At 43.1% G+C, this 25,608-nt stretch overlaps 2 protein-coding genes across 5 annotated transcripts in view; both read left to right on the top strand.

The window, feature by feature from the left end:
- The window catches only part of FLNC (filamin C), a 107,641-nt gene extending 96,563 nt beyond the window's left edge, over positions 1–11,078 (top strand). For 3 of the 4 annotated variants that reach the window (XM_068275937.1, XM_068275936.1, XM_068275935.1), the window contains 17 exons: positions 1,346–1,445; positions 1,756–1,896; positions 2,572–2,700; positions 2,817–2,990; positions 3,537–3,698; positions 3,837–4,040; positions 4,141–4,293; positions 5,411–5,533; positions 6,197–6,436; positions 6,539–6,808; positions 6,901–7,038; positions 7,809–7,924; positions 8,106–8,238; positions 8,327–8,503; positions 8,903–9,121; positions 9,285–9,494; positions 9,669–11,078. In XM_068275937.1, the coding sequence (XP_068132038.1) occupies positions 1,346–1,445; positions 1,756–1,896; positions 2,572–2,700; positions 2,817–2,990; positions 3,537–3,698; positions 3,837–4,040; positions 4,141–4,293; positions 5,411–5,533; positions 6,197–6,436; positions 6,539–6,808; positions 6,901–7,038; positions 7,809–7,924; positions 8,106–8,238; positions 8,327–8,503; positions 8,903–9,121; positions 9,285–9,494; positions 9,669–9,856 (2,877 nt within the window). In that variant the 3' untranslated portion in view covers positions 9,857–11,078. Of the gene's footprint in view, positions 1–51; positions 151–1,345; positions 1,446–1,755; positions 1,897–2,571; positions 2,701–2,816; positions 2,991–3,536; positions 3,699–3,836; positions 4,041–4,140; positions 4,294–5,410; positions 5,534–6,196; positions 6,437–6,538; positions 6,809–6,900; positions 7,039–7,808; positions 7,925–8,105; positions 8,239–8,326; positions 8,504–8,902; positions 9,122–9,284; positions 9,495–9,668 lie in introns of all 4 variants that reach the window. The other variant, XM_068275938.1, reaches the window with a different exon arrangement.
- An 8,118-nt stretch (positions 11,079–19,196) lies between these two features.
- ATP6V1F (ATPase H+ transporting V1 subunit F) lies at positions 19,197–23,420 on the top strand. Its single transcript, XM_068272626.1, has 2 exons — positions 19,197–19,565; positions 22,797–23,420. The coding sequence occupies exons 1-2, from the start codon at positions 19,402–19,404 to the stop codon at positions 22,996–22,998; spliced, it is 366 nt and encodes a 121-aa protein (XP_068128727.1). The 5' UTR covers positions 19,197–19,401; the 3' UTR covers positions 22,999–23,420.
- The last annotated feature ends 2,188 nt before the right edge of the window (positions 23,421–25,608 follow it).

The raw sequence follows: 25,608 nt of genomic DNA, 5'->3' as shown, positions 1-25,608 counted from the left end.
ACCATGCACTTGCTGTTTCATGTATGTAATGCATTCCCTCCCTTCTGCCAGGCATGTGATACCATTCCCATTATAGAGGAGCCATGTGACACTGTGCAGCAGCTACAACAGCCCTACACTGCACACCTTCCCGGTTATCCATCTCACTGGGTATAAAAGAGAGCTACCTCTTCCATTATACTGCCCTGTCACTTCAGAACTCTCAATTCCACTCATCATTTCATATTCCTCTATGCAGCTCATTTATCGCTTCCTTTTCTATGCTAGACAAGTGATCAGAAGTACAGCTGTTTCAGCTACCTGTAGTTTCATTGGCTTATACGTTTTAGGGAGGTATATAGCTTACTTCTGTGGCCATCCTGCGAAGCACTGAACCAGTAAACCCACCACTGTGTTATTAGGATATGAAAGGAGTTGGAGTGCTAGGAAGAAACACAAGCATATATGTGGAGAACATACAAACTTCATGTGTCCTGGGTAAGAATCAAACCAGGGGACCCTAATGTTGTGCTGAACATATGGATTGCGCAGTTTGCTGCCTTTCAGCTCATTCTGTCCTATGGAGAAAGGAACAGGAGAATGAGCAGGTGTCCCACTCTCCTATGGAGAAGGGAGGAGGAGAATGAGCAGGTGTCACACTGTCCTATGGAGAAGGGAGCAGGATAATGAGCAAGTGTCACACTGTCCTATGGGGAAGGGATCAAGAGAATGAGCAGGTGTTCCACTCTTCTATGTAGAAGGGAGCAGGAGAATGAGAAGGTGTTCCAATAGTGACAACACCAGAAGCTACAATAGCAGTAGGCCACGTATGATGTAATTCAACAGAAGGGGAAGGCCGCCAATGTCAGGTGGAAACCTGTGTTCACACCACTCATGAATGTTTGACAACATATAGGAGTCAGCAAGAAGAGCGTGTCCTGGATTTCAGAACCAGGACTCTGCTAACCAGAGATCTGGGACATGGAACCAGTGGTTGGACCATCAACACTTCTGTTACTATTTCAAATTAATAATTTTTTTGTTTTTCTATTCAACTCATTAATGGTCAGCTGATCACTGTGTTGTGGGTAGACTTTTCCTTCAAACTGAAATCATGTTTTACATTCATTATCATAATTCTGTTGCATTCTCTTGTTCTGCCTTGTTTCCATCAGGTTTCTCATCTGTTCCTCTTTCTTGTACAGATTGAATTACTGAGCTTGCTATATGATCTGTGAAATAGGCATCTTTGCTATCTATTGGCCGGCCACTTACCTACACCTTCTCTCTTTCTGATGTTACCGTAGATCTTACAGATTGAGCTTGCAGTGTCTTAGCTAACTTGTAGTACTTCTGTGTTCTGTAGGCTACTGAAGAACCTGTTGTTCCAGTAGATAATTTGGACACCATGCTCAGGCCATTCAACCTAGTTATTCCCTTCACTGTGCAGAAAGGAGAAATTACAGGTACAGTTACTGAGTCATTCATGCAGAACATCAACTCTTTTATCATAGCTTCTTTTAGCATATTGCTTATGATATCTAAATTATATGTGATTGAACATTACTTTTCTATAAAAGTTTTGTGGGGACTAATCTATTCAAATTACCCTAATTTTTTCCTGAGATTGCAAAATACATTTTCCCATGGTGCCATACAAGAAAGGAAGGCCACATGCTGAACGCATGCCCCATCTACACCACACATATAACATGTTAGTGGACATGCTTGTTATTATGCTGTAGTAATGCCTTGTCATTTTTTCTGTGAAACTAGGGGAAGTCCGAATGCCTTCTGGCAAGACTGCCCGGCCTAACATCACTGATAACAAGGATGGGACAGTTACTGTAAAGTTTGCCCCAGTGGAGAAAGGATTACATGAAATGGACATAAAATATGATGGAAATCACATTCCAGGTAAGTGATTATATAGCCTATACATTTCTCTTTGGACAGAAAATTTAAGTTTCTAACTTTAAGGGGTGCAAATACTTTACATTTTGGTTTATAAGCTGTTTAGCCAGTGGCCATTTATTTTGCATAGCAAAATTCTCATATGCAGTATTTCACAAATGAATGGGTATTACAGTGCTACTAATATAGGGGCTGTCTGTACTCATTTTGTACCGTACAGCACTTCAGACAATTTGAAAATGATCATTTCAGTATGGCTGTAAGTGTTTGACAAAAGCCATGAAACCATTTGTGTGCGATGTTCTGTGTGTTACGCATGGAAAGATCATTAGGTTAATGATCTGATTGGAAATTTGTAGTGAGAGGAATATGGAGGCTGCCATCTTTATTCCTTTTTATACATTCTGCTTGGCTGGCTCTTGTGCTGTTTCCCTTCCTCTAATAAGTTGAGTCACTGACTCAAAGCAAAATCTCACTCCTTTGGGTGTATGCTTGTTCCAGGCGTGTGAGTCACACACTAAAGGTGCCAGGAGATCAGAACAAAGGCCAAGCAATTGGCATTTATTCAAAATAAAAATGACAGCCTGAATAATACTCTGACTTCAGGTTTCCTTTAAAGCTGTATCTGTCATCTGTGATGTCCAATGAGTGAAGATAACGTGTGTATTCTGCTTACAGGCAGCCCACTCCAGTTTTATGTAGATGCCATCAACAGCAGACATGTGAGTGCTTATGGACCAGGACTTAGTCATGGCATGGTAAACAAGCCAGCTACGTTCACTATTGTGACAAAGGATGCTGGAGAAGGTATGATTTTTATATTATTTGATATCTGAAACCCATATCCTTATTGTTGGCAGCACAAAACCATTTGTTTATAGCATGCACATGCATTCAATGAATGCTTGTTTGTTTTTGTACAGGTGGCTTATCGCTGGCTGTGGAAGGTCCATCAAAGGCTGAGATTACATGCAAGGATAACAAAGACGGAACCTGCACAGTGTCCTATTTGCCTACAGCTCCTGGAGACTACAACATCATCGTACGATTTGATGACAAGCACATTCCAGGCAGTCCATTCACAGCTAAGATAACAGGTGATGAGCACATCAACCAGGGAACTGTGTCCTTGTTTGATAGTAAATTTTGTAGGCTATTAAGCATGTTTAAATATTTTTATCTAAAAATAAATAAAAAAAAATACATCTACAATTATTCTTTCAATGTGCCTTAACTAGTAGGTGAAAAATCCAGTATTGCCTTGAAGGTTATCACTTCCACTTGTCCAAAAAGTAAAACCATAATGCACTACTTTGGCGCAGCCAGGCCAATCAAATCTAACCCCCCGTTCTAAGTCAGGCAGTTTGCAGATAGTTGTTTCAGGCAGTTTTGGCCTTCATTAGGGCAAGGTATCAATTTGTTTTTCTCTGTAGCTAGGGCTCATGGGACAGACATATAGGGTACCCAGTTAGGTTATGGAGAACTGGTAAAACTAGAGCTTTTGAAGTGGACCAAAATGAACCTGAAAGCCCTCGGCCATTAACTAGTAAATAATTTGCATCATGCAATGCGAAGGTTAGGTAAGTATACAGTGTGGTTTGGAACATTTGATTCAATATACTAAACTTTTCCCTACTCAATAGGTGATGATTCCATGAGGACATCCCAGCTCAATGTGGGAACCTCAACAGATGTGTCCCTCAAGATAACAGAGACAGACCTGAGCCTTCTAACTGCCAGTATCAGGGCACCATCTGGTATGGAAGAACCGTGTTTGCTTAAGAGACTACCAAACAGACACATAGGTAAGTAATGATAAAGCACTGAAAACCATTTTGTTGTTTCACCTGAATGACTTCCTTATCACTGTGGTTATAAATTCCCTGTCGTATATTTCATATATTGGTGATTCACCTCTAACTACCGTGTCTCTGCTTCTGCAGGAATCTCATTCACTCCAAAAGAAGTGGGTGAGCATGTGGTGAGCGTGAAGAAGAATGGAAAGCATGTCACCAACAGCCCATTTAAGATAATTGTGGGGCCATCTGAAATAGGAGACGCGAGTAAAGTGAAAGTGTCAGGGAAGGGACTGCTGGAAGGTATTACTTTCGAGGTGTCTGAGTTCATAGTTGACACCAGGAATGCAGGTACACTTATAGTTTGTGTTCCCCCTTCTTTTTACTTTTCAACTAAATTGTTATTATTATATATCAGTGCTTATTAAAAACATATTTTTCTGATTCCTAGGATATGGAGGTTTAGGTTTATCCATTGAAGGTCCTAGCAAAGTTGATATAAACTGTGATGATGTGGAAGATGGAACATGTAAAGTGTCTTATTGTCCTACCGAGCCAGGCACATACATTATAAACATCAAGTTTGCAGAAAAACATGTGCCAGGTGTGTGTATACTTTGTATATATTTGCAGTATTTTGCATGGTACAATATCTTGTGAGTTTATTTTTGGATGAATCAAGAAAAGCACATTTGTCAAAATCACCACCTTCCTGTTTGGGATATCTTCATCAGGCAGTATCATTTAATTCCTAATAAAGATGAATAAGCATTAGTAAGTAGCAAAAAACCTATGTCTGTAGTTTGTCACTAGAAGGTTGCATCTACAGTAAAGAGGCACAGCAACAACATATGGTATAATGTAATACATTAGTCAAGACACACAATTTTACATGAATTATCCCAGTTTCAGCATCAGAAACCCTTCCTAAATCTACTGGTATTTGTTGCTGTATATTGATATGTAATACATCCTTTCCAGTGGTGCTTAGCCTAGGCTGAGAGACAATTAGCAAACATTGACGAAAAATGTATAAATGCATATTCTAAAATATAAGCAATTTTAATCATTAAATTACCTTTAGTAAAGTTACTCTAACATTTGTTACCTCAAAAACAAGTATAGTCCATCTGAAGTCTCAGTAAAATAAATGCCCAATATATACACATGAGCAATGCTTTAGTGAGGTGAAAACAAACATATAAATTCGACTCTTCACAAATTAAAGTCCAAGCTACCTGTGAGCTAGGAAGTAGCTTCTTCCTTTGATAGTCCTTTTGTTATGCTAGACTAGAGTGTAGACCAGATGGAAGTCATTTCTGGTTCAAAGTTAGACGTACACAACATGTTAGTCCAGTGTTTCTCAAACCTGTCCTCAAAATCCCTAAAGTTGCATGTTTTTCAGGCAACCTCACCTTTGTACAGGTGCGTTAATTAGTGTCTCAGCTACATGGCGTCCACCTAGCTAAGACCCTAATTATCCCTCCTGTGCATAGGTGAGCTTGCCTGAAAAACATACAACATTAGGGAGTCACGAGGACAGGTTTGAGAAACGCTGTGTTAGTCTAATATTGGAGATACAACCCTTCAAATACTTGTCACATCAAAATGTGAAAATTTTGGAACACATAAATGCCACTTAATGCACAGTGTATGTTTAAAATGGTGACATCTTCTCAGATTCTTGCTTCACTTACAACCATACCTAATATACCTTATAGGAAGCCCATTTATGGTGAAGGTAACGGGAGAAGGGCGTATAAAGGAAAGCATTACTAGAAGACGTCAAGCACCATCCATTGCCAGCATTGGCAGTACATGTGATCTCAACTTGAAGATTCCAGGTATATCTATGTTATACACATATGTAGATTAAAAAATAGCTTGTACAGTTATGATTTACTAAAACCATTATTTTGTCTACATGCTACATTAGTTAGTTAGCTAGTTAGTTACAGCTCAAAATGTGCCAGTTCTTGCTGAAATATATACTTTTAAAGTGTACCTGAAGTGACATGTGACATGATGAAATAAACATAGGTACATGTAGTACTAGCCCTACAAATAAATTGTCTGAAGTCTGTTTCTGTTTTGCAGTACAGCAAAAGTAAAAAAAAAAGTTATCTATGTAAATTACTTCATGGGACAGCTTGTCCAATGCAGTTTCCTAAAAAGTAAATAGAAGCCAAAACAGCTGAGAAAGAGTACGAGGAAGCTTCTGATAAGATTTTAGTGTTGGAGGGTCATTACTTCTTTTTGTCTTTCCATTCAGCAAGGCAGATATGTCACAACTGCTGTTTTGTAATGAAATCTTAAAACGAAGCATGCACTTAAACTGAACATAAAAATATGAGACTCAATTGTATGTTTAATTTACCTTTACACATACAATTAATCATCTCATAAGTTTACATTCACTTCAGGTGTGCTTTAACAGAAAAAAAATTAATTATCTTTAGTATTATCCCATTAAAATATTAATGTAATGGTTCCTTCTCTGCCTTTAGGTAACTGGTTCCAAATGGTGTCAGCCCAAGAACGCCTCACTCGAACCTTTACACGAAGCAGTCACACATATACACGAACTGAACGTACTGAGATCAGTAAGACACGAGGAGGTGAAACAAAGCGGGAAGTGCGGGTAGAAGAATCTACACAAGTTGGCGGTGATCCCTTCCACAATGTGTTTGGTGACTTCCTGGGCCGGGAGAGTCTGGGCACATTTGGCAGCATTACACGACAGGAAGGTAAATACTCCAGTCTATACTACAATACCAACTTTCAATGTCAAGTCTGTAAGGAACGAGTATGTATTAACTGAGTTCTGTCATTATCACCTTCTGATGCAGGTGAACCAGCCCCACAAGATATGACAGCTCAAGTTACAAGCCCTTCTGGAAAGACAGCAGATGCAGAAATCATTGATGGAGAGGACAGCACATACAGTGTGCGCTTTGTGCCACAGGAGATGGGAGCTCACACCGTCAGTGTCAAGTACAGAGGCCAACATGTTCCTGGCAGTCCTTTCCAATTCACAGTTGGTCCCATGGGTGAAGGGGGTGCCCACAAGGTCAGGGCTGGAGGCACTGGCTTAGAAAGGGGAGTTGCAGGAGTTCCAAGTAAGAAATTATCACATTGAACATAATATAATACAGGAAGTTTCTGAATATTTTGCTTGCTAACCATGGTTTAACTGTATTCATCTTCACAGCTGAGTTTAGCATATGGACCCGAGAAGCTGGAGCTGGTGGACTGTCCATTGCTGTTGAAGGCCCAAGTAAAGCAGAAATCTCTTTTGAAGATCGCAAGGACGGATCTTGTGGAGTATCCTATATTGTACAGGAAGCAGGTGAGCATATTGCTTATTTATACTTTCATATTCAGTGTAAAAGACAAACTATTGACTCTGCCTAAAGGTACACAGGGTGCTGCGTACAAAAATGCAAGTCTTGACAAAAGAAAAAAAACTGCCTGTCCAAGTGTACGTTGCTGCATAAGATCTTACTCAAAACTCAAACTTTGTGTGTAAGATTCTTCTGAAAAACATGGCCAGAGCTTTGAAAAACATGCAGACTAGAACTTTACTATGTATTAAATGATATACTATTGCAAAAGCATAAATGAAAAAGTGAACCATGAAGCCATTAAAAATCCACCTAAGTAGTTCCTTAGAGCAATCCTTTAGGGGAATTCCAGACTTGCCCTTTCCTTTCCTGACTCCCTGCCATCACACAGCTTTCCCCACCCATTCTATACCTCCTCCTGCCCCTCTCTTACATCCACCATGCTCCCTTAAATGCATCATAAATTGGCACCCATACCAATGGAGGCTTGTAACAGTGAGAGATAGGGCTAAATAGTCATATATAGAGTTGAAGTGTCAGCTGACTTGTCTGGGACAGGCCAGTAGATCCCACAACCAAAGACTTACCAGTTCAGTTCTGGTAAGGCTGCATAGAATGTAGTCGTAGCACCTGTCAATGTTGCAGCAACAACAATATTACAAGGCTGCTTCAAGAAGACTGGACATTCATGCTATGTTTGATTGAAGAATTCTCACTACCTAAAAAAAATATCACAGGATTCCATAGTAACCAGTTATTTGTCTGTATTATTTAGGCGACTATGAGGTGTCCATTAAATTTAATGATGAACACATCCCTGACAGCCCTTTTGTGGTGCCGGTGGCCTCACGTTCTGATGATGCTCGCAGACTGACCGTCACCAGCTTACAGGTATTCTTAACAGACTGTTAGTTTTAATATTTATGCTACATGCTACAAAATGACCTGAATTATTTTTTATTAAGCATTCAGATTACTCAAAACCTCTCTCAGTACATCTTCATCTAATTGGCTATTAAACTTGTGGACCATTCATTTTTATTTGGATTTAACAAACTGTGCTATCTTACAGGAGACGGGACTCAAGGTCAACCAGCCAGCTTCATTTGCAGTGCAGTTGAATGGAGCTCGAGGAGTGATTGAAGCTAAAGTTCACACACCATCAGGCGTGGTAGAAGAGTGCTATGTATCTGAAGTGGACAGTGGTAAGAAAAGTGACCCAAAAACCTTCTTAATGCTACCAGGATAACAGCAGCTTTCTCGTGTCCTAATTTGCTTTCTGTTTCACCCTAGATAAATACTCAATCCGCTTCATTCCCCATGAAAATGGGGTGCACTCAATCGATGTGAAATTTAATGGGCGCCACATTCCAGGCAGTCCATTCAAAATACGTGTGGGAGAACAGAGCCAGGCTGGAGATCCAGGGCTGGTTACAGCCTATGGACAAGGCCTTGAAGGCGGAGTAACAGGTAAGAGCCAGATGTCCTCGTAAAAAATATATATTTTATTTAACAGACTTATGCTTATTTTTTTCCATTGTGTGTATGTATCTTGGCTTATTCCAACTATTCACATTGTTCTGCAAAGTACTACTCATGATGACATAACATGCATTTAAACAGCTGCGCTCTAACAACCAAGCCTATTGATTTCTGTGCTACTGCTGCCTTACAACTTTCACGTGTAGACTAGTAGCTGAGCAAAAGCCCTCATAATTATAACTTTCCTTTTAACAACCTTAGAAGCTACCCATCATAACAGTGTGCATTCAGTGACAACTGTAACATTAGTGATGATTGAGGCAATATAACTAATCCTTGCTACCAGTGCAAACAGGTGCCCTAACACTGTCTTCCCTACTTACACAGGGAGACCCTCTGAATTTATAGTCAGCACCCTGAACGCAGGAGCTGGCTCTTTGTCAGTGACAATTGATGGGCCGTCCAAGGTGAAGTTGGATTGCCAGGATTCTCCTGAGGGCTATAAGGTCTCATATACTCCCATGGCACCTGGAAACTACCTTATCTCCATCAAATATGGTGGACCCCAACATATAGTGGGAAGTCCTTTCAAGGCCAGGGTGACTGGTGAGTTAGAGCACACCACAGTACAATGTGATGGAAAGCAATGCAAATATATGTGAATCTTGGTAGATTTGGCTACAAAATAAGGCCTCTCTATGGAAGAACATGAGCGGCTTTGGCTAATACCATCTGTAGATCATCTGATATTTTATGTTTCCTTCAACAGGTGCTCGACTATCAGGTGGCCACAGTCTCCATGAAACATCCACAGTGCTTGTGGAAACAGTAACCAAATCCTCTGCTTCTGTGGGAGGCTATGGAGTGGCAGTACCTAAGTTTGCATCAGATGCTTCCAAAGTGGTGTCCAGGGGCCCTGGACTGTCAAAGGCATTTGTTGGACAGAAGAACACCTTCACTGTAGACTGTAGCAAAGCAGGTAAGGGAGGTGCACATCTAAAACTGTGCATTCAATGGGGTTTATATTCCTTACTATTTGTATTTTATAGTTCAGATACTAATTTATGACAATGCAAAGGTTCCTTTCAGACCTGATGCTCAGACGCTCACACTATAAGTATGAAGTCCTTATGTTGTGTTTAATATTCCGCAGGTACCAATATGCTCATGGTTGGTGTCCACGGGCCAAAGACGCCATGTGAGGAAGTCTATGTGAAGCACATGGGAAACCGATTGTACAATGTGACCTATACTGTAAAGGACAAAGGAGACTACATTCTCATTGTCAAGTGGGGAGACCAGAATGTTCCCGGAAGTCCCTTTCAAGTTGCAGTCCCTTGAAAGACTCCATTACCAAAAATGCCTTATTAATTGCCAGTGAAGGACGGGCTCTTCCCTTTTTTATGCAAATGCACTGATTTAGGATTAAAAAAAAAAACTCTTATAGCATAAATTCACTAAGTGCCTTTTGTCTGTCAAAACTAAAGACCTTCCCGTAGCAGGATGGCATGGTAGTTGCTGGAAGAAAGGGGAAGGAACGCAAGCATGCACGTCAGCCACCATGCCCTATATGCATTTTACAAAATGTTCCTTTATATTATGTTTGGTGTTTTATTTTTTAAAGTTGCTACCTGTTGTGTTTTATATGCGCTTTGTTTTGTATTTTTATTTGAGGGGAGGGTGATTTTAGGGCTTAGAGGCAACAGAGGTCATAGGGTTGGTGTACTGTGACTACATTTCTCCCTTTACAGCAGTACCATTCTAAGTCACGTTATTCTGCTAGTCCTTCAGTTCCTTTTAGTTCTGTGGTTCACTATATTTTCCATCTCATATTTATAATCCTGTCTACTTCTTATTTTATTACTTTTTTAACAAAATAGGGTCAGCATACATCTGTATTTCATCATTTCTGGTAGGGTAGGGTAGTAATACATATGGCAGTAATGTAATATATACATAAAGTCAATGGTTGGGTGAAATGTAGGCAGTTCAGTGGAGGGGCCTATAGTACAATCCCAACTTTAAGTATTATTATTTGGTAAAATGTCTCTATTGAACAGCAGCAAAATTGGTACATAAATTCCTGATTTTCAAACTTTTCCAGTAAAGAAACCCCAAATTCCTTTAGGGGTTCACTTTTTTCTCTCTTTCCCTACCCTACATAGTACATACATCCATACCACTATCTAGTCAGTAAGCACGTGACCCATTGTAGATCTGATCTTTGTAGACTGCAAGGTGAAGGGTGTTATTTGACCAACAGAGTCGTTAGGTCCTTATAGAACCTTTATGAAACTCTTTAGTTTACAGTATGCTTGATGTAAGCTGCAAAATCTTCTGTTTAACCGTATGACCTCTGATTTGGCCAGTCTCTAAAGAATATGATACCTTGTCATAGCACTGTTATAAGGGCAGAGCCAATATCACATGACACTTTGTCATGTGACCGCATTTTATTGGGAGATATTTTATATGCATCATATAAAATGTTTTACAAAGTATTATTTGTTACAGATGTTTCAGCTGGTGCATATAAATTAAATAAAGATGTATTGCTAAAAAATAGTTGTGTATGCAGTCATTTATTTTGTCAGTCTACAGTGAAGCTTCATGGTTTTCTTTTTGTTAAAGCAGAACTCCATCTAAATCATTTTTTTAAAACTTTGCATTGAGTAGGAAAGAGTCAGAAGGTCTGATTATTGCTGTGTGGATCCACAGTGGTTGCAAAGATCTTTATTGATGTCAGCTACTTTTTCTAGTCCTGGTCTCTGCTGTGCACTGGTATGAACAAACACCAGCTAAAACAACTGATTTTCTTTTTTTTTTAAATGTCCCATTCAGTTATAAAGAAATGCCTCTGGATATCTTTCACATGCAAATGTAAGAGACTATTAGTGCTTTATTTTTTTAAATGAAAAAACAATGTATGATCCCATTGAAATTTTTTTTCTTAAATGTAAGTCTTTCAAATTTGTTTTGACCCTCTATATTAGTCAAATAAAATATATTTAGAGGTGGGACAGCTGCACAAATGGGTGTAAAGATATATTTAGGAGAATGCTGTTTTTTTTACAAATGGTGTTTTGAGCATTCTGCCAAATGTCCTGTGACTTTGCTCTGACTGGTGACTTTAGTGAGCCGTTTCTAACCTCACCTGTTCAGGGTAGGACTGGGACCCTTTGGCTTTGGGAGCAAACACAACCAAATGGCCCTTGGTGTAGAGTGATGGGGAGTACTGAAAAAGTGGGTAGAGCTCTAAAAATTTAAATATAGCATGGCAAAGTTTTATTGCTCCAGCACTTCATTGCTTACCAATGTCTCTCCCTCTTTTATGCTGGGAATACACCATACGTTTTTTCGGGCAGATAGATGGTTCGATAGATAATTTCTGACATGCCCGATCTTATTTTCAATTTTTTTCTGATCGATTTCTCATAGAAATGAAAGGAAATCGATAAGAAAAGATAAGAGAATCAAGCGGGAAATCGAGCTGAAAAATGCATAGTGTATGCCCAGCATTAGCGTCCAGTTATATCTGAACTTGCCCAAGAATGTGCTACAGTTTTCTGTTTTACACCACAGTATGTCCTCAGCTTTGTAGTACTTGATAACTACTAATGAGAGCAGGGATCACCTCTGACAAATATTGGTGGCCACTTATGACTGCTAGCAGATATTGGTGGGCACCTATGACAGCTGGCAGATGTTGAGGACCACCTATGACTGCTGGCAGATATTGGGACCACCTATGACTTTTGGCAGATATTGAGTCATCTATGACTGCTAGCAGATATTGAGAGTCATCTATGACTGATGGCAGATATTGTGGCCACTTATGACTTTTGGCAGATATTGGGAGTCATCTATGACTGCTGGCAGATATTGGGGCCACCTATGACTGCTGGCAGATATTGTGAGTCATCTATGACTGCTGGCAGATACTGGTCATCTATGACTTCTGGAAGATATTGAGAGTCATCTATGACTGCTGGCAAATATTGGGGTCACCTATGACTGCTAGCAGATATTGGTCACCTATGACTGCTGGCAGATATTGGTCACCTATGACTGCTGGCAGATATTGGTCACCTATGACTGCTGGCAGATATTGAGAGTCATCTATGACTGCTGGCAGATATTGGTCACCTATGACTGCTGGCAGATATTGGTCACCTATGACTGCTGGCAGATATTGAGAGTCATCTATGACTGCTGGCAGATATTGGTCATCTATGACTTCTGGAAGATATTGAGAGTCATCTATGACTGCTGGCAAATATTGGGGTCACCTATGACTGCTAGCAGATATTGGTCATCTATGACTGCTGGCAAATATTGGGGTCACCTATGACTGCTAGCAGATATTGGTCACCTATGACTGCTGGCAGATATTGGTCACCTATGACTGCTGGCAGATATTGAGAGTCATCTATGACTGCTGGCAGATATTGGTCACCTATGACTGCTGGCAGATACTGGGGTCACCTATGACTGCTGGCAGATACTGGGGTCACCTATGACTGCTGGCAGATATTGAGAGTCATCTATGACTTCTGGCAGATATTGAGAATCATCTATGACTGCTGGCAGATATTGAGTCATCTATGACTTCTGGCAGATATTGAGAGTCATCTATGACTGCTGGCAGATATTGGGGTCACCTATGACTGCTTGCAGATATTGGGGCCACTTATGACTGCTGGCAGATATTGGGGTCACTTATGACTGCTGGCAGATATTGGGGTCACCTATGACTGCTGACAGATATTGAGAATCATCTATGACTTCTGGCAGATATTGAGAGTCATCTATGATGCTGGCAGATATTGGGGTCACCTATGACTTCTGGCAGATATTGGAGGCCACCTATGACTGCTGTCAAATATTGCGGGCCACCTATAACTGCTGGCAGATATAGTGGGCCACCTATGACTGCTGGCAGATAATAGGGGCCACCTGTGACTGTTGGCAAATATTGAAAGCCACATATGACTGCTGAGAGGCCACTTGTGACTGCTGGCCAAGGTGGGGGTAACCCTGTAAGTGCATTAAAGCAAACCTGTGAAGTTTGCAATCCAAACATTTAGATACTTGCCTGGAAAAAGTGAAGTCTCTGGGTCCTCCAGAGTCTTACCCGTCCTTTTCTGCCAGGCCTCTCCAGTGCTGAGACCCCCGAAGACCGAATGTGTGTGGGCACACTGCACCTGTGCAATAGCACAGCCCTACTCGGGCTTCAGTGTAAGAAGCCAAATCCTATTGGGTCCGTGCTACCGTGCAGGTGCAGATTGCTCAAGCATGCGCAGTAGCATGGACCCAACCGCACTCGACAAAGCCCAATCTGTGCTACTGGGGTCTGTGCTACTGTAGATGTGCAAGCTGGTAATAAGCCTGTCAACAGTCCTTTGGAGGACGTAGTGCTGGAACAGCCTGGTGCAGGAGGATGGGGAAACCCTCAGGAGGTGAGTACCTCATTGGGGCACTTTTGTTCCTTCAGGGTCACTTTGACTGAAGGGCTCTGATAAGGATTGCCAGGCAGCACTATTACTGACCTGGCAGCTACTTCTGCGTAGCTTCTCTCTAATGCTGTGTACACACCATGCAATTTTTACTTTAGATCCTATTTCCAATTGAGAAAATTCTGGGATCGGACAAAGAAACATACTAATACTGGCTATTGTTCCCTGTGTATGTCCTTTTAATTAACTTTCAAATGATAACCATTCGGAAATATGATCAGAAATCTGATCCAAATTTTAGAAAAATTCAGTGTGTAGCTTTCTTCTATATTTAATCGATGTCAGATCTGAATATCGATCTGATCACTCACTCAAGTTGGATCTGAAGTGAAAATTGTCTGGTGTGTACCTAGCCTCAGATGAATTCCTGAGACTGTGTTCTCCCCAACCCTACATACCCCAAACGGTTGCCCGGCCAATAAAAGGCATGATGCTGTAGAGCTCGTGTTCTTCGGAGTTGCTACTTAGCAGAGGAAACCAAACTGGAGGGACGTCTGAGTTATTAACCTCCTTGCCGGTTATCCTGAACTCAGTTCGGGGTAACCTGCGCAGGAGGATTTCTCAGGCCGATTTGCATAATTTTTTTTGTTACAAGCAGCTAGCACTTTGCTAGCTGCTTGTAACATCCGATCGCTGCCGATCCGCCGCTATCCGCAATGTCGCGCCGCCAATAAGGGCCAGGCAGCGCTGAGGGGTGGCCCGGGATTCCCTATGACGTCATGACGTCGGTGATGTCATCCCGCCCCATCGCCATGGCGACCGGGGAAGCCCAGCAGGAAATCCCATTCTGAACGGGATTTCCTGCTTACTCCGATCGCCGGAAGTGATCGGAGTGGCTGCGGAGCTGCCGCTGCTCAGCGGCTATCATGTAGCGAGCCCTGGGCTCGCTACATGATTTAAAACAATAAAAATTTAAAAAAAAGTGCTGCGCTGCCTCCTTGCCGGGGGAATTAGACCGGCAAGGAGGTTAACAGATGATCCCTAAATAGCCCCTTATAAAAATAAGAGCGTGGCCCATGGGTAGATTCCTCCCTGCCTCCTGGGCCAGTCCTCCCCTGCACCTATTACATAATCAAGTGCCTGATCTAGTATGGTGAAAAAATAAGAACAAAAACAAAAATTTAAACATCTGTGCCATTTCAGAACTGACAAATTGATAAATATAGGCAGCTTGGAGTGCCTCCTCGGGATCCACAATGTTGTTGATTATGATCACTGGCGTGTAGGAGCTGGAATTGAATCTATCAGTCAGTTAAAGTGAAATAAAACTGTTTTACGATGTTTTCACCTTGCAGTTAGCAATACAAGCACTATGTCTCCCACCTTGTGGCACCCTCTCCTTATGTCCCAGTGTCCCCCCCCCTCAGCACTATACTGCATGTGCAGAGTATCGGGTGCAACAGAAGCTGGGCATCTCTCACATCTTCAGAAATGTGCATCCTCCTGTCACCGCTCTCTCCGCTGTTGAGTGTGTGTATAGGGCTTAAGGAGAAACTTTTTTCAACCCCCTCCTCCCCCAGGAAATTCAGGATAGCAGCAAAAGGAGAGAGACGAGAATGAAAATGAAAGTGATGTAACAGTGAGTGCTGGAGTGAGATACTGTTTGAATTCTTGCAGAAAGTGTGTGTATATGTATGGAGAGAGAGCATGTGTGTCTGTGTGTATGAACTAAGTATATGTGTGTAATATGTTTACATCTGTGGAGAGTGTGTATGTGAAGGGGCACAACCACAAACCATGGGGCCACACAGTGGAAATACCAAAAGGCACCCTTCCCTATTTTTTGCACCCACTTTACCATTCACCCACTAGCAACAGTGGCCTGTCCAACCCTCCAGCAGCAGTAGCAGGTATGTCCAGTGTAATATACCCCCCATGTATGAAGAATATGTGTGTGGGTGAGCAGTTCTGAGGCCCACCACTCCCCCCATACTCCTTTCTGCCCCTCCGATGCTAATTACCCTCCGGAACCCTCTTCTGGGTCACCGAAGTCAGGCATCACTGTGCCTGTGCTGGCCAGGCTGCATGCGTTTCACAGTGCGTGACTGCAGCCGGGAGCGCTCTGCACATACAGTATGTGTGACGTCTCCGTGACATCATGCGCAAAGCACTCCCAGCCGTACACTGTGGGACGCGCACAGCCAGGCCAGCGCAGGCGCAGTGATGCCTGACTTCAGTGACCTGGAAGAGGGTGTCAGTGAGCAATTAGCAGCATCCGAGGGTCAGAAAGGAGAACGGGGGAGCAGTGAGCCACATACATGCCAGCTCCCCCGTTTCTCTGATATTTTTCACTCTGGTATCCTTTAAAATCAAAAAGGTGAGGGGCGGGGTCAGAGAGCAATTTGCATATCAAAATATATGGGTGTAATCAAGTAAATGATAATATGGGTACACAATCTTAGTAATATAATATGTTCATCTACAATACCAATCAAATGATTAATAACATCCAAAAAATATAATATAGGTGAATACAGCGATGCCTGTCGATGATAAAGGAATAACCCAACGCCAATTAGTGTTGTCCGGATCATGAACATTTCGGATCTTTGATCCGAATCTCTTTTGTGAGTCGAATCATCCGGATCATTAAAATGAACGATTCGGTTCACAAAGGGGGTGGAGCCAGGAGCGGCACGCCCCCCCCAGCGGGCAGAGGGGGTCCTGGAAGCAGAGCAGAGATGGATCGCTCAGTTGGAGGGGAGCCAGCCTTGCAGTGACAGGTAGATGGGAGAGAGGGGACATGGGTGCCACTGCCAGATATGTGTAGAGCACACGTACTGGTTGTAATGTGCTGCTCATTTTAGGCTGGCTGTTAGTGCATAGTGAACAAATGGGAAACTTTTGGCTCAGAAGCACAGCTCAGTAACTTTGCAGACAGCGTGCTGGGCTAGAATGACAGGGCAGGCACTGGGATTGCAGTGCAATAAGATCCTCCTGCACAATGCTCTAAACAGCTGCACTTCTCCCTAAACTTATGATGAGTGTTGGAGGTGAGAAAACGACACATTGGAGGATGCTTTCTTTCACTGTGAGACGTTTGCATTTAAAGTATACAGATGAACATATAGGTTTAAAGCATATGATTGTAATGTATGCAAAAAAAAAAAAAACATTTCTGCTCGCTGCTCACCCCTCCTCGTCCACCTCCTCCCTTCTCTGTTCACTCCCTGCCCTTCTCTGTCCACCATCCCCCCTTCTCTGTCTGTCCACTCCCCTTCTCTGTCTGTCCACTCCCCTTCTCTGCCTGTCCACCCCCTCCCCTTCTCTGTCCACTGCAGGGAAAGTCCTGTCCTGCTAGTCATTCCACCCCTGAATGCTTCCCTAGTAAAATGATTCGAGATTCGGATCAAAGATCCAGATCTTTTCAATGATCCGATTCGACTCATCCGAATCATTAAAAAGATCCGGACTTCCCATCTCTAACGCCACTTAGCAAGTAAAGAACAACCTAAGCGTACATGCAAAATAGACATTAAGGGTGCACTGTGCAGTGCCACACAGAGAGAGGTAGTTATATAGAGACCAAGGATTGGTGTTTAAAGAGAGCCCAAGGTGGGCTCAAAAAATGAAAAATAAAAGTTGGCTACCTGATCCATGGGGATCAGGTAGCCGCAAAAACCGTCGCTCCCGTGGTCCGCAATGGCTCACTTTTGTGACCTCTGGGTCCCGACGCTGCGCTGATAGACTGTGTGTCTCTAATAGCGTGCAATGAGGTGGGGGAGCAACCAGGGAGAGAGAGCTACCCAATGGAAGCTCAGGAAACCCTGCAGGAACGCCCCTGCGAGCGTTTTGAGCTGGTAATTCCTCTCCTGTGTTTACCTCCGAGTTAGCGACAAATCTTGTTGTTCTCACTTGGCCGATTTGCGTTAATTGCCAGCGATTGACACAAATCGCCAAACGCAAACATGTAGCCTGCACCATTTTCAGGCGATTTTCCGGCAATCGCGTTTAGTGCTATGAAAGTGCTAAACGCGAACTTTTGTGTTAATCGCCAGAGCAAAACGCTAGCAAAAGCGCTAGCGTTTTGCAAGTGTGAATGGACCCTAAGGCCTTTTTTCCACGGACAGTTGATAGGCAGTGAAATGCTTCTCACAGCTGCTATCTGGAAACTGCTTACTGCCACATGGTTACTGCTCACTGCTGCCTGGTAACTGCTTGCTGAACACAGTTCAACTGGCCGTGGAAAAGAGGCCTAAAGCACCGATCGCCGCAGGCAGCTGCATCACAATACACAACGCACAGCCCAGAATGTATAGAGAGATTCTATCTGACAACACCAACGCTGACAGTACACAGTACAACAGCGCAGGGCCGGGCCGAGGCATAGGCTGGAGAGGCTCCAGCCTCAGGGCGCTGTGTAGGAGGGGACGGAGAATTCATTCAGCTGTCATTCCTAATTGTGTTTGAAGCAGAAAGAAATAAGAAAAGGGATACATGGCAGTGACTGCAAGCCAGATAACTAGAGATTAAGGTGTTGGGGAGGTTGTGGGCCCTGTGGCGCCTCTTAGTCTAATAGCAATCAGTGTGTGATGGCTGGGGTGGAAGGGGTGGAGGGGCGCACTTTGGTGTCTCAGCCTTGGGTGCTGGTGGACCTTGTTCTGGCTCTGCAACAGCGCTACACTCCCACTTATCGTCACGCTAGTCCCTAGCTCTCGCTACGCTATGTCGCGCAGGGCACTTGTAATGTCAGATATTGCAGCCCGGAAGCAGCCTTCCTCACTGAGTATCGCGCATGCTCAGTGGGAAGTTACACATTATTTAGCTGAAATATCTCCGCTTCCGCACCACGTACACTCCCGAAATTTTCAGGGGAGGGAGGGGACCCCCAGATCCAGCTCTGTGTCGAATTGCAGCCCCCTAACCCCGGTAGTTCCCGAGATAGGTTTGCTGCAATCAGTCTCGGGAACCAGCGGGGCTCGGGGGCTGCAATTCGGCACAGAGCTAGATGTGGGGGTCCCCTCCCTCCCCTGAAAATTTCGGGGGTGTACGTGGTGCGGAAGCGGAGATATTTAGGACGTTTCACACGTGGCTGCACAATGTAATGGGGCGCAGGCTCCTACTGCGCATGCGGGGCTGCAAAATCTGAGAGGCTGCAATAGCTGACATGACACCGTTACAGCCAATAACGCCACTTTTAACATTTGAAGCTCCGCCCCTCCCTGTTTTCTCCCTCTCTCTACGAAAGCTCTAATCAAAAGAAAGAGCTGGGCTGGCTTTTGATTAGAGCTTTCGTAGACGTCTCGGACGTCTTTCTCTCAAACTCCTGCCCCTTTCATCAGCTGACCTATGGCAGTCACATGACGTGCGGCTGTCCCGTAGCAGGAAGAAGGTTGCTTACAGTCAGGTGATTGCCATAGCAGAGTGAAGATGGCTGGTCTGGTTCGAGGGAAGCTGATTGCTGTGATCGGGGATGAAGACACATGCACCGGCTTCCTGCTCGGCGGAATCGGGGAGCTGAACAAAAACCGAAAGCCGAATTTCCTAGTGGTGGAGAAGGAGACGAGCGTGACTGAGATAGAGGAGACCTTCCGGTAAGAGGGATATACGATGGCTGCCATTGTGTGCTGTGAAGGAGAAATAAAACACTGTCCTTGTATTGAGTCAGTAGTGTGCCACCATAATCCTGCAAAGTTTAGCCCACATTACCCCAGGCCTACCGGACACACTATAGTGCATGGCACAATGAATTGATCCTCTTTAGGACACCACTTTGTGGATAGGTGGAAAAAATGTATTGTTAAAATGATACAGTACCCTTTTAATGGCAGACACATGAAAATATGATCAGGGAAGTCGTCCAGAAGTCTCGCATTATTAAACTTTTTTTCTTTTAGTTATTGAAAGATGTCATTTTTACAATCCCTTGATTTTTCACTTCCTGCATAATTTTCCTGCCTAACATGGTTCACAAGCCTTTGGTGCTTGTCTATAGCACAAAGCGTTGTGATTGACTGAATATTGTGGGTGTAATTTGCTACAACCCATCTGAAACCTCAATGTTAGAAAGGGTGCTGCCCACCTAATCACATTAGCGGAATTTTCCTGTGAGGTTTCCTGCTGGATCCGCTAAACAAGACTAAATATATTAGAAGTTCAAAATGCTGTACAATCCAATCAGGTCATCCATCCAGTACAAATGCATACAGAGATATGTGGTTTGAGACCACACCAATATTAGTACTCGTTCATATGCATATCGTGGATGTAGGAGTGAGAGGAGGTGACCAAGGCAGAGGACAAGCTGGTCTCCTTAGGTTCTGGTGGGATCATATATAGAGATTAATGAAGAGATGTATGGAGGTGACAGTTTATGTAGAGCTTTGTATGATAGAGATTAAACTGGATTGATTGGGTGATTGGTAGCCAATGGAGAGTTTGAAAGAGAGGGACAGGCTTAGAGGAGAGGTGGAGGGGACAGGCAGCAGAGTTTAGTAGGAACTAGAGGTGTGCCAGTCTGCAGTTTGGGTGAGCTGGAGAGGCATGTACTGGTCAAACATCAAAATCAAGCCTGCAGTGCAATGCAAATTGCCTGTAGTGGACAGGCAAATAATCTGTCAAAATGGAAATTTAACACACTGTGATATAGCAATTTAACTCTCTGCAGTCAAGATCCATGTAATGCTGACCTATATACATTTGAGGATTGTGGTCAGGCAGGGTTCAGGGCCCAACCCCCCTAGCCACAGTTCAGGGCCAACACAGTACAGATGTGTTGCATGTGTACATAGCTTAAAGCAGTATTGCAGTCATATTTACCCTCTGCTCCAGTGGATTAGCCACAGCCACTTCTTAGTGATGCTGTCACTTTCAAAAGTTTCAGAATGCAGCAAAACAGAGCACTTATTGTGCATCCAGTCAGCAAGTTTAGAAGATGCTGTGGGCATTAGCAACATATCAGTGTTCTCCCCACAAATTTTTTTCTAGCCGGGTGGCATGAAAAAGAAGCCGGGTGCGATGAGAGAATGCAGGGCCGGTGCTTCTCTGCACAACTCTGCTTATAGCTGAGGAGGAGGTGAGCCAATGACAGCTGGGTGCTCACCAAAACTAGCCGGGTGGAGCACCAGGCTAAGAGAGCCTGGGGAGAACACTGCACATTGTTATGAAGTTCACTTAGAACCAGGCAGAAGTTATGCTAGGTACACACAATACAATTTTCTGTCATATTTACCTGCCAGATCGATTATTTCCAACATGTCTGATCTGACTTTCGATCGAATTTTTTTTTTTTCAGATAATTACATTCTTAATTTTTTTATTTTTTTTATCGATTTTCATAGAACTGAACAAAAATCGATGGAAAAAAGATGATTAAAAAATATATATATTTGAAAATTGATCATAATTCAGATCGGACAAGTTAGAAATAATCGATTTGGCAGGTAAATCTGCCAGAAAATTGTATGGTGTGTTCCTAGCATAAGACTAAGGGCCAGTTCTCACTATGGCGATTAGCTTGTGATTCCCACTAATCGCTGAAGCACTAGTGCTATTCTAACCTATGGCAGTGATCTAACTGCCGCGATACGCGCCAATCACTAGTGATTAGCGCCATTCGCAAAACGTGTTACCTGCAGAATTTTGCCGCTATTCTGGAGCGATCCCAGTACAGTGCTTAATGAAGCGCTGATTGCAATCGTTCTGAATCGTGGAGATGCACAGTGATTTTGCCACTCTAATCACAGTAATAGTTATGCGCTATTCGCTGCCTTTTTTGCGCTTTTAAGTGTGAATGGGTCCTAAGTGACGGAAAGCTTTTAGTTCCGTTTTGCTGGAAGCTATCAACTACTGTAGTAAATCATATCAGAGGGCAACACGCAAAGTTGCATTTCTTAAAAGAAATGAACAAAAAAACTTAAATTGATTGTATTCACTGTCTGTATGGCCTGTAGTTTTGGCCACAGGTTGGCTGTTTCAGGTTTGCAATTCTCCTCATGACTATTTGTGTACATAACAAAAGGGGGTGTTTACAGTAAGCATGTCAGTTTAGGACTAGAACTAGTGCTGTCTGGATTATGGAGAACTCTCCTGAAAGGTAACTTTGCTCTATATTGTAACAGTAAACATTATCTGAGAGCAGTGTTTTGAAAAAACCTTTTCATTGCACATGGAAAATACCATGAACAATATTCAACCTTCCCAATTAAAACTGATAAAATAAAGCAAATCTAAAGTCTGATACTACAAGAGCCTTCCTGTTCCTCACATGGTCTCCCGCATGACAGTGCTGTCCCTGGTTCAAACTTGCCGCCTCCGGGAACCCTTGGAAAGCATTGGAAGCGCTTGTGTCCCTGAGTGCTTCCGAAGATGGAAGGCTCCGTACTGCATATGCACAAGTGTGCTCACGCAAGCGCAGTACAGAGTAGCCCGTCTTTGGAAGCACTCAGGGACACAAGTGCTTCCGAAGACCTCAGTGGATCCCAGAGGGTGTATTTGACCACTTGGTCAAATAGGTTTAACATGGGTGACTGTGCTGGAACAAGGGGACCGTAAGAGTAACAGGAAGGCTCTATATAATCCTGAGCCTTTGCTCTCCATAGGTGAGTACTGTAATGTGACTCATTTATTTATTTATTTTTCTTTTCTCCACATTTTACTTTAGCAGCTCCAGAATGCTCCAGTTTCTGAGATCTACAGTAAGTGGATAACACACCGCCTGTTAGCCTCCACACGAAACTGGAATATTGCTTACCAATCCCATCTAGATATGCATGTTGCATCATTGGCCTTGTTGTGTGGTAACTGTTTGTCTCTGTTTTATGCAGGAGCTTTCTGCAGCGTGATGACATTGGAATCATATTGATTAATCAGTTTATTGCTGAGATGATCCGTCATGCCATTGATGCCCACAATGTCTCCATCCCAGCTGTGCTTGAAATTCCTTCCAAAGAACACCCATATGATGCCAACAAGGACTCCATACTGCGGAGAGCAAAGGGCATGTTTACTGCTGAAGACCTGCGATAACTCCTCACCATCTTGTCATTGCAGAGATCCTGATATGGGTGTTGTGTAACTCTTTCACTTTCAGAATTGTACTGTATACCAGTGGCAGGTTAACATTAGAATGCTACAGCTAGTCCTTCTATTAGTTTGTGTTTTAATCTGTTGTTCACACACTAATTTATTTCAGCAGCCATAGTATATAAACACCCTGTCCATGGAAACTTTACCTCTTCATATGTCCTCTTATTTTTTTTGTGTGTGTTTTGATATAGAGCTCTATGGTGTTCAGAATGAGTTATTTGTATAGAGCATACAATTTGCTGTAATAACTTTATGTAAACTCAGCAGTGACTGTGAAACAGAGAGCATACATTGTCCAATGTATTTCATGGTATATATGTTTTCTCTGACACATATGACCAATAAAACCTGACGGACCAGAATCCTCTTGTAGTGCCTGCATACACTTTCAACAAGCCACAGAGCTTTGATGTTCACTCTTCGAGCTAACTACTTCTTGGAATAAATACCCCTTAAAATAAACACTCAACAAATCCATTGGAAGCATACGAGCCTTTAAGGCTCGTACACACGCTGTACTGAAGGCAACGACGGGTCCGTCGTCGCCTCCCGCTGGGCAGGTTTTCAGCAGACAGTACAGCGTGTGTACAGTCTGTCGGCGGACTGAAAAGGCTGTTCGTTCAGAAACAGCCTTATCGGTCCGCCGACAGACTGTACACACGCTGTACTGTCTGCTGAAAACCCGCCCAGTGGGAGGTGACGACGGACCCGTCGTTGCCTTCAGTACAGCGTGTGTACGAGCCTTTAAGCTATGTACATACTGGAATGAACTTGTCCATAGCAGACAATAAAGACCACCTCGGCAGAGAATTGTGAGTACCTCCAGTGTTTGCTTAGTGATCCCTAACACCCAATCATATTGTTCTCTCCTGTCCATGGTAATCCAGTCTAGCGGGGCTGCTCCTTCTGAACCCTCCATAGCAATAGATACATCACTAGCCTGGAGGTTAGTGACACATCTGTACAGCATTAGCACTTGTCCCCTGAGGGGTCGTGTACCAATCCCTGGTGGGCGTCAGAATTGCCCCCGGTGTGTACAAGGCTTAATGTTCACTGATGCCTTGGCACTGGGCTGTAATGGGGGTTATTGCAAGTAAGGACAGATTGCTAATGGAAGAGGTGGGTTTACATTTACATCATGATTTAGACTTCTTTCTATAGTGTAGGTTCATTGTAATAGGCCAGTGAGTTTCTTCCTTGCACTTTCTAAGCAGCTCTGGGATAGAAAAAGATGCATCCATTTCCTTCAGGCAGTAAAGTTCTGCCTGAGCGCACTGGCAGAGATTTGTCATTTTCATTTCATGCTGTTGACTGGCTATGATCAGTGAAATGCTAATGATTGCGGCCTGTGTGGAAATTAAACTCTAGCTGTATGCAGTTTGGAATTCGGCCAGTCAAATGCACTTCCCATTGACTTATATTGGCCCCATTCCAGGCTGCATATAGATTGTGTATATACTGGCAAAGCTGTGTGCAGCATACTGCAGCCATATATCTGATGCATAATGCACCAAGATAAATACCTCTTTTTTCAACATGTCTTCATTTTGTTTGTGCTGATTGGCTGTACCGCTCCTGTTGCAAATTGTCGCTGGACAGCTAGAAAGTTGTGGGCGCACCGGGGCAGATTTATCAAGGAAGGCGCAGGAAGGAAGCACCGCAGATGTTGAGCAGTGGCTTAGAGCAACCACTCTATCTTCAGTTTTTCATTTGCAACATTAGATTAAGCTTGATTTGCACACCTTCAGGGCGCGTTTCCACTTGAGTGGAAACCGCAGCGAATCCGCATAGTTCCCCCACAGGCGAATAGTGCGGGGCAACTCTGCCATAGGGTGCAATGGTAACGCCGGCCGAATCGCTACCGCTAGCGATTCGGCCGGCTTTTCCATCAGAATCGGCACAGGAGGCTGCGGATCTCATAGCTGTGCATGGCACGGCTGATGGGATTCGTCTGCTTTCCCTGCACACCCGGAAGAGCCAGTGCGCGTCCCGCAGACGCGCGCCGCTCAAGTGGAATCACGCCCTCAACCTACCCTTCTTTGATAAACGCTCCCCATTATATTCATTCAAACCCAGTTTGAAATTCATAGTGTCTGCATCCTGTATAAATCTCATGAGTGCTTCTTATTGCTTTTTTATTGTATGATATCAGGAGAAATATGCTATGTATATGGTGCTTTTCCATATGCTTGTGAAGTTATCAGAATACATATGCCGTGATGCAAACACTCTAAGGTACGGTAATATATTTGGTTGCTTTTAATGTGCACTAACATGTCGTTGTTCTTGCATTGTGTTTTCAATATATATTTCATTAACTTATGAAAGTGCTTACTGTTTATTACAATAAACACCCAGACAGTGACAGTACAAGTCTTGTGTTTTCTGGCTTGAACTATATTGTACAGGTGTCTCTCGAAAGGGCAGGCTTGTCTCCAAATACTGCTGTTTGCAATTACATTAAAGATGTGTTCATACTGTGCTTCAGCTAGTATTAGCCTTGTCAGACATGTTTATGTACATGTGTGGTTGGATTCACTGATAGTTCAG

Source organism: Hyperolius riggenbachi, chromosome 3, assembly GCF_040937935.1.
Source record: "Hyperolius riggenbachi isolate aHypRig1 chromosome 3, aHypRig1.pri, whole genome shotgun sequence".
Taxonomy (NCBI): domain Eukaryota; kingdom Metazoa; phylum Chordata; class Amphibia; order Anura; family Hyperoliidae; genus Hyperolius; species Hyperolius riggenbachi.
The sequence above is the reverse complement of the archived record's forward strand: the minus strand, read 5'-3'. Positions and strand labels throughout refer to the sequence as shown.